The sequence below is a fragment of the Arvicola amphibius genome, chromosome X (genome assembly GCF_903992535.2).
Source record: "Arvicola amphibius chromosome X, mArvAmp1.2, whole genome shotgun sequence".
NCBI classification, from domain to species: Eukaryota; Metazoa; Chordata; class Mammalia; order Rodentia; family Cricetidae; genus Arvicola; species Arvicola amphibius.
The window spans coordinates 1,239,787-1,249,472 of record NC_052065.1 but is presented as its reverse complement, the minus strand read 5'-3'; the positions used below and the strand labels follow the sequence as shown (position 1 = coordinate 1,249,472).

Here is a 9,686-nt window from a genome sequence, read left to right as displayed (position 1 = left end):
ATTTCCAGAAGTTTGTGGCAACTCCAGAATTACACAGTGTAGAGGGTGTATGGATTAGATTATCTACCCGCCTGAACAGATTGACACAGAGGTCTTCTCAGGCTTTTCTCATTCCACATCCAAGTCAGCAGATCTCCATGTAAGGCTCACACTCTCAAACATAAAACTTTCCCCTTAGTACTTTAAACCTGAGTACACTGTCCTTGCCCTGAGTAACTATCTTCATATTGTTCTGTATATTTTTGCAGTTCTCAAGTATTCACTGTCAGCATCATGTTGAAAACACACAATCGCCAAATGGGAGGTTTGGCTTTGACCACAGTGGCCTGCCTACTTTGCTGCATCTCAATGGGGCTCCCTCAGTGGCGAGTGTGGTACTATGAAGACCCTATGATTTCCAAGCCTACAATGGCTTTTGTGGGTATATGGAAAGCCTGTGTTCTCCACAATGGCAACAACTCCGGCAACATGAGAGTATGTCACCAATACAACTACCGTGACTCCTTCATTCCATTGTACATTCGCATAAATCAGCACCTGCTGCTGGTGGCTAGCTTTCTGGGGCTCTTTGGGAAAATTACCACCATTATTGCTTTTTGTAGTCGGTGTATGGGAAGAGTGTGGAGGAATGCCACCTGCAATCCATTCAGCCTTTCGGGGATTCTGAACATCATTGCTAGCAGCTTTCTTTACCTTGCTGTTTTGCTCAATTACATATCCACCATGCGTAAATGGGGGATTGCCTTTCCACCATCTTTCAATATGCCTTCTCACCCAGATACTCAGAAGATTGGTAGTGCCATGGTTCTGGCAACTATAGCTGCAATTTTCTTTCTAATAAGTGGCACAATTTGCCTTTCTTCAAATTTAGCCATTGGCAAAACACCCCATTCTAAAATTTAAAAGTAAATTTTTATCTTACACCACCTTGAAAATCCAGCAAAGATAGCAAGCATTTGTCACTGTGTCTACATAAATTTTGAACAATCTCAAAGTGATGCCAAATGTGGCCTGTTACAAAAAATACTCAAATTGGCCTCCTCTTATCTTTTTTGCATGTTTTTTCCTCAATTCATTATTTGTATAATGGGCTTTCATTAAATAAAATCATATTTGAATTGTCATATAAAATTTGTGTTTTATTTGCTGTCAACAAAAGTAAATAATAAACTTAATATATATTGAAATGAGTCTCAGAGTACATTAATCTCTCACATTGTTCTTGAATACAAGGATAAAAACAGAATCTGGACTGTTTCCCTCTGCCCTCTTATCTATCTATATCTATCTACTCTAAGTCTCTTCCTAGGGAAATTTATCCCTCCTCCATGGTCCACTATTTTGTAGCTATCCTTTGGTTCTATGGATTGTAGCCTTCTTAATGATGACTTATCAGCTAATATCCACATATACAAAAAATAATTCATACAATATTTTACTTTCTGTTACCTCGTGATGATTATTTCTTAGTTCTATCCATTTACTTAAAAATTTCATTATTTTGCCAGGCAGTGGTAATGCACACCTTTTTCCCCCCTTTTTTAAATTAAATAATATAATTTTACAAATTTTCACTCACGCCTCCTCCCATTTCCCTTTCCCTCCTCTCCCCCTCCTCCCTCTCCAGTCCAAGGAGCAGTCAGGGTTCCCTGCCCTGTGGGAAGTCCAAGTTCCTCCCCCATCCATCCAGGTCTAGGAAAGTCAGGATCCAAGCTGACTAGGTTCCCACAAAGCCAGTACATACAGTAGAATCAAAACCCAGTGCCATTGTCCCTGGCTTCTCAGTCAGCCCTCCTCATCAGCCACGTTCAGAGAGTCTGGTTTGATCACACGCTCCATCAGTCCCAGTCCAGTTGGCCTTGGTGAGCTCCCATTAGATCAGTCCCATTGTTTCGGTGAATGGATGCACCCCTCACGGTCCTGACTTCCTTGCTCACGTTCTCTCTCCTTCTTCTCCTCATTTGGACCTTGGGAGTTCAGTCCAATGCTCCAATGTGGGTCTCTGTCTCTATTTCCATCCAATGTCAGATGAAGGTTCTATGGTGATATGCAAGATAATCATCAGTGGCGCTATAGTAAAGGGCCAGTTCAGGCCCCCTCTCCTCAGCTGCTCAAGGAGCAAGCTGGGGACATCTCCTTGGATACCTGGGAACTGCTCTAGAGTCCAGTCTCTTGCCTACCTTCAAATGGCTCCTTAATTAAGATATATACTTCCCTGATTCCATATCCACTCGTCCTCTATCCCAACTCTCCCATTCCCCTAAGCTCTCTCCATCCTCCCCTTCTCACTTCTCTCTCCCAATCTCCCCTTACCCCTATTCTACCCCCACCCCCAAGCTCTCAATTTTTGCCTGGTAATGCTGTCTACTTCCAATATCCAGAAGGATAAATATATGTTTTTCTTAGGTTCACCTTCTTATTTAGCTTCTCTAGGATCATGAAATATAGGCTCAATTCTATGGCTAGAATCCACTAATGAATGAGTACATACCATATTCATCTTTTTGGGTCTGGGTTACCTCACTCAGGATAGTGTTTTCTAATTCCATACATTTGCATGCAAATTCAAGATGTCAGTGTTTTTTCCCGCTAAGTAGTAATCTAGTGCATATATATTCCACACTTTCTGTATCCATTCTTCCATTGAGGGGCATCTAGGTTGTATCCAGGTTCCGGCTATTACAAATAATGCTGCTATATGAAGGCATAAGTCACAAACAATCCCACACCAGTTTGGAATTATGATTAATATAATGGTTATTTATTTAAATGGGAAAAACTTCATTATTAAAATGGAATTCACAGTAGTTAACTCATAGGTACTGATTGGTTTGAAAGTGCAGTGCCAGCAGCTAAGGATCTCTACTTTAATAAATTTTCTACTAGTTCCTCTTAGAGAAATTCCGAGAATGAAATAGCTGATTTAGAAGACACAATGTGTCTACAGAGCTGAAATTGCTTTTTCCGGGAGCCTGGCACCGTTGGTATAATGTGGCATCCTGTGGCCTATGCTGTCCTCTCCCACACCGCATGGCAACATATCTAATCATACAGTGAGCTTCTGGATGTCAGAAAACCTGCTTGTTTACCCCATCACAGAGCTGCTTCTTCTTCGATGCCAACACACCTCCCAGCTGAGAGTGAAGGGAAGTCGGATGAAGTCCATTCAGGTCAAGATGGCTGAACATGCTTCTCTGGACTGCCCAGCCATGACCTTCACCCACAGCACTCCCAAATCATAAGCAGTCATTACTTTGATGAGCATGACATTAGGGCCTCTCCAAAAGACCCAGATCTTTCAAACCACATTCTGGTTTCTTGTAGAGCCCCACTCTGTCATGGTGGGTGTTTTACTTTGGTGGTGACTGCCCAACTCTGGACAATAGGACACGAAAGTGACTCTGCCGAGGGCTTTGGAACAACTGTATCCTGAAGCATATGAGCTCAGAACAGCATTTGTGTAACAGCTCAGCTAACACCGACTCTGTCGTAGCTTCTCATGTGGCTTGACGTGCTTCCTATTACATTTACTCGGGTGCTGATTTAATATTTCCTTTGGAATTACAAATTCTGTTTGAATGTACTTCCTTTCTGTGAAAGGCACTCCATAAATGGTTTCTTGAAAAAATCCATAAATACATTTTCCTCAAAACTATTAAGAAGGTGGGAGGCAGTGGCAGGTGGATCTCTGTGTGTTCAAGGCCAGCCTGGTCTACAAGAGTTAGTTCCAGGCCAGGTTCCAAAGCTACAGAGAAACCCTGTCTCAAAAACGAAACAAACAAACAAAAACCTATTAACAAAATTCATTTGGCAGGTAGTATAATTGTTTTCCCATTTTCTGCAAGGATAGTTAGTTGGTCTGCAAAGAGAGAAATTTGACTTAAAAGCACTTAAAGGACAGCTTAATTAAGGTTTCTATTGCTGTTTGACCATGGCAACTCTTATAGAGAAAACATTTAATTGAGGTGACTTGCTTTCAGTTTCTGAGATTCAGTCCATTATCATCATAACGGGAAACATGGCAGTGTGCAAGAAGACATGGTTCTGTCTACATCTTGACCAGAAGGCAGCAGGAAGTCAACTGAGACACTGGGCAGTATCCTGAGCATAGGACACCTCAAAGCCCACCCCACAGCAGCACACTTCCTCCAAAAAGGCCATACCAACTCCAACAAACAAAGCCACACCTCCTAATGGCCACTCCCTATGATATTATGGGGGCCAATTACATGTAGACTATCACACACACATAGTGTGAAGTCTCTCACTATCATGATGTTAATGCTGTTTTACATCAGAGCTCAAATATGTCATCAAAGACCCAAGTCTGTCTTCCTGCTCTGCCCACTTCACCCAGGGGATTTCTTCAGTCTGGATGTGTCACAGATATGGCAATTACCATAGTACTATCCAGAGGCAGAAAAAATAAACAAAACAAAAGCAAAAATAAACCTTTGAATCACATCCTACCAGCCAAAGACTTGTTCTGAAGGTCCGGACCAAGTTTGGTCATGTTTCATTGTTCATGACTGGAGACATGCCCCTCCGTACTCAAAGTCATGATGAACCAAGACAAAATTTCTATAGCCTATGCTAGGGTTTGGAACTGAAAGACAAACAACAAACAAATAAAATGCCTGGCGTCGAAACAGTAGATGCAGAAGAGAGGCATGTGTTCAGCATAAAGCATATCATTTACGCAAGCACTTAGGGCTGCTCTCTCAGTGTTTGCCTCCCTGCCCCTGGGTTCCCAGATGCTTGGCAGACACCAACTGTACAAGGAGACCTTTTTAAGGGCAGCAGGCAGAGGTCTGCACTCCTCTCTGCACATTGTCTCTATAACTTGGTGTTTGTCTACACACAAAGACTCATTAGTAGCAACATTTGCTCCTGCCTTCTTAAGAGCAGGCTGAACAGGTGCATTTTCAAGATCTTTAAGGACCTGGCTATGTGCTAACTGCGGGATTCTCAGGGATTCTTCTGAGGAAATACAGGAATGTCTTGTTGGAAATGTGTAACTCAGGGAGCTGATGAGGACGCCAGAAGAATGCCCAAGACATGTGTGATGTTGGTGAGGACTCATGCAATGAAAACTTAGTCTCCAGTGAGCCAATGTTAAAAGGGGTGGAGACTTACGAAGGCATGTCCTTGGAAGGTTCTCCATCATTGGGGTATGCCCACTGAAGAGATAGAAAAGCTTTTATGGACCCTTGTTAGTCTCCAGTCCCTCTTCCCAGCTCCCTCATGTATCACTTCCTCTCACTTGTGATCCCAGTATGATGCTATCAGGTGTCAGTCAATGAAGCCAGAGACTGAGCTAAAGAAACCCCTTTTCTTTATGAAGTTCCCAGCCTCAAATATCTTGTTATAGTAAGGGACAGCACAGTAAGTCAGCAAAATACCAATCAAATAAGAACATAATAATCTATATAGTTACTATCTTTCTATTTTCAAGTCTAAAATTAATATATTTAATTTGTGGTGTGGGACATATGTGGGTCAGGCCAGGCACATGCGTGGACTTACAGCATGCAGTCGTCCAGTCTCTCCCTCCACCATGTGGAGATCAAATTCAGGTTATCAGGCTTGCTTGCAAGCCTCTTTATCTGCTGAACCATCTCACTGGTCCTGATTAGAATTTTAATAACATACTGGACATAGAAATGCATGCCTTTAACCCCAACACTCAGGAGGTAGAAGCAGGCAGAGCTGTATGACTTACATAGCTAGTTCCAGACCAGCCAAGGCTACACAGCAAGGCCCTGTCTCAAAATAAATAAACATAAAGAAGTAAATATTTAATAATATATTTTATGTAATAAAATATACCCCAAATATCATTTTAGCATGTAACTAATTAAATATATTGATTTAGGAAATGATGAGTTTGGAGACCAGTGTGTATTTTCACTCCCAGGCCCCTCTGCTGGGATTGGTGATATCCCAGGTATATGGTGCTTGCTGTCCTTTGAGTCAATGCACATCGTTTATTCTGGTTTTTCAGAGAAGCTTGACTTTTTCAGAGTATCTGTGACTTTGTCATGTGTCTGTCAGTTCTCTTTCCAGTGGAATGGAAACCGGTGTAGTTATACATTTTAAAGTACTTACTCGTACATTAGTAATAAGCAAGAAAATAAGTCTACGGCTGACTTTGCATCCAGGAGAAACACCTCATCTGTAAACTGTGTGCTTCTTGGAAAAATGGAGTTGGCATTGTCAGCAAACATGCCAAAATATACACGGTGGCATCTCGGGGGCCTTGGCCTCATCAGCACATGAGATATAGTCCCTGCTTTGGAAAAGGATTATGGCAAAGCTTAGGGAGACCAGGAAACCAGGGATAATTAGGTGTGAGAGAGAATGGGTCCCTAGAGACCCTAAAAGATTAAAAACAACATCAAAAGAGGGTGACAATATAATGACAGACAGTGGACAGGCTTCATCATTAGGGTTAGGCAAATTTCCAATAATATTATGTAACTTTGTTTTTTAAAAGAGAAAGGAGACAATATTTAAAATAAAAAAGAGAAAGCTTGCTTACAGTTCTTTCTTATCTTAATCTGGGTGGAGTGGGTACTGACCCCACACTCTGTACTGAGCTTCACCTGCCACACATGGCCCCGCCCACCACACCTCTGCATTTATGTTTAAAGAAATCATATGGTGTATGTGGACGGCAAAACAATTGTGGATGATCAAGGGTTTTGGAGTCAAAAACGTGAGATTTAAAAAGTATTTATGTACCTAAGATCATTTTTGTCCCCCACAGGAGGCATTTTGGGTTACAAGAACTGGAGGGAGAGGCATAAAGGTGGATGTTGTTGAGCATCCTACCATGCTCTCCCCCCACAATTTTTGGCCTAAACTGCCAATGATGCCAAAGTTGAGAAGTGCTATTTTAAATACTGGTCACCTCACTGGCCATGGGCCAGAGAGATGATTCGGTGATAAGGGCACTTGCTGCCAAGCCTGATGACCTGGGTTTAAATCCTGGAGCCTGCACAGTGGAAGGAGAAAACCTACTGCCTCAAGTTCTCCTCTGAGCTCCAATGTGCACCTAGGTATGTGTTCACCTGCAAATACAGACACACAAGATGGAAACGGCAAATGTAAACATAGAGTGTACTGGCCTTGAATCTCATTCTCTGAATCTCATTCCTTCTTCTCATGCGAAGAGGGGGAGAAAGCCAGGAAGGTGGTACAGCTGGTAAGGGTAGAGGAAGAGGGGAGGAAGCCGGTAAGATGGCACAGCTGATAAGGGTAAAGGCTTTTGCTACTAAGCTTGCTGAAGCGAACACAATCCCTGTAACCACCATGGTGGAGAGAACTGCTCCCACCAGTCATCTCTAACCTCCACAAGCATGCAGGGGTGGGCATGCACACACACACTCACACACACACACACACACACACACACACACACACACGCACACACACACTCTTTTATAAACATATTTTCATTGCTTTTTCTTATATCAAGAATATTTTCATAATTTCACTGTAAAACAAACAAACAAACAAATATGGATCTAAATGCCAGACAGACAGCTCCATTTTCCTGTGCTCAGGATTCCATATTATTCACAGACTATGACCATCCACACAGATCCTGGGCATCAACACTTCTTAGGATGACAGCAGGAGCCATGGGCTTTTGTGTGGATCTTGAATACCAACATGGCCTCCAGGTGCAGTACAGACTGGGGAGGGCTTTCAAGGAGGCTCAATCGAGAAAATAGACAATTCTCTGTCTTGGACATCCTTCTACTGTTCTGAGTCAGGGCGACTGAGTGGCTGGACAGCATGTTCTGGGGCAGAGCCTGTGCTAGCTCCAGGCTGCTGTATGCTACAATAAAGGTCCTGCTTATCAAAGCCACACCCCCTGTTCATTGCATCCTTCCTCCACACCTGTCACTGCCATGGCATCTCTAGTTCTGCATCCCTCTGCCGTACGTCCTACCTCTCCATGGAATATGTCTTCATTGAAGTAGCATTGCAATGCCCAGATTTTGGGGTGAACCAACTGGGAGTGTTGGATCTGGGCAGGGATGACAGCCAAGCTGGTCATTCCAGATCTGATCATCATCTGTCCATAAGGGCCTTCAGGACCCAGGACCTTCGTTTTCTAAATTCTGGGTTTCTAAATCACAACTTGCTAAAGAAAAAGGTATAGTTAAGGAAGGGTAGCATTGTGTGTGTTGGTTAAACATCTTTAGTCAAGAATTTGGGACAAGAGGCAAGGAGGACACAGGAAACCAGGCACCAGGGCATGGGTTGAGGGCCTGGACTGGGTGGTGGTCAAGGAAATGGAGAAGAAAAGATATGTGGTCATTGCAAGAATAAGATCACCATGAATAAGGAGTATTGAGAGTGTTTTATTTATTTTTTAATTATAAACCTTTTGATTTATTAGCTTAGGCTTATTATTAACTAGGTCTTACAATTTAAATTAACCCATAGTTCTTATCTATGTTTAGCCACATGGCTTGATATCATTTTTTCCTGCCTGGCTATTAGCCAGTCAGTGTTTTCTTAAACCAATATGAGTGACAAATCTTTACAGGGTACAAGAGCTTTATCCCACAGCACTGATGGGAGTTGGGAGTACAAATGTTTCTCCCAGATCCAGGTGGCTAGGTTTGAGTTCCAATTCCTAGAGCTGAAATTCCAATGCCAGCTCTGGCCTGTGCCAGTGGCTAAAAAGTCTCAGGCAAAAGGCTTTTTTAATACATTTTTACCTCAAAACTTGCATACCAAAATGAAGCATAATTAATATAAACTCAGAGACAGATATTGGGTTCAACCTGAAGACCAGAAAAGCAAAACAATCAGCCACTGGCTCTTACCTTTACCTCAGTTCAACAATAGCAATCCTGCCTCCAGTTAACCTCAGAATGAGACTGAGACAGAGAGCCATCTCCTCCCAATTTATAATCCCCTCTAGGTCTGGGATTAAGGGCATGCACCACTACCGCCTGGTTTCTATGCAAGCTAGTGTGGCTACTGGGATTAAAAATGTGTGCCATTGCTGCCCAGTCTGTAAGGCTGGCCAGTGTGACTGTTTTACTTTTCTGATCCTCAGGCAAGCTTTATTAATTAAAATACAAATGAAATGCCACTACATGTGACTTTCCTACAAGTATGAATAAGCATTTCCTGGTTGGTGGCTCCAGTTCCAAGAATTTTAGCTAACAACAAAATTCTAAATATTTTACTTTTGGAAGTTAAAGAAAACAAAACAAAACAAGGCAACAAGGATAACAAAAAACCAAACCATCTTTGTGGGAAGTTGCTTCTAAAATCCCACTCACTGTATAACAAACAGAAAATGAAATACCTGTTGCCATTGGCGATACTCTTAACTGTAGGATTTTAGCTGTTGACACTCAGGAAGGAAAGGTACAAAGAAACTGAGACCTGAAAGTTGACCTGATTCACATGAGGCTTCTTCCCCACAGTTACTGTCCTGTTTCCTCCTTTCATGATGGTTCTTTGGCTCTTCTAAAGAAATGGTCTCTGGAATTCATGGTGCCTGAGTGTCTGTCAAAGTTTTGTGGACTCCACATGAGAGGGGACTCTTCACCAGTGGAGAAGAGATGAAGGACTCCCCTGGAACAGGATGACAGGTACTCAGCATCCAAAATGACAGTGTTAACCAAGGAACTCTGAACATATATTTCCCTTCT

At 42.4% G+C, this 9,686-nt stretch overlaps 1 protein-coding gene across 1 annotated transcript; it reads left to right on the top strand.

Annotated features, from left to right (window-relative positions):
- The first annotated feature begins 273 nt into the window (after positions 1-273).
- LOC119804147 (claudin-34-like) lies at positions 274-903 on the top strand. Its single transcript, XM_038315654.1, has one exon. The coding sequence runs from the start codon at positions 274-276 to the stop codon at positions 901-903; it is 630 nt and encodes a 209-aa protein (XP_038171582.1).
- The last annotated feature ends 8,783 nt before the right edge of the window (positions 904-9,686 follow it).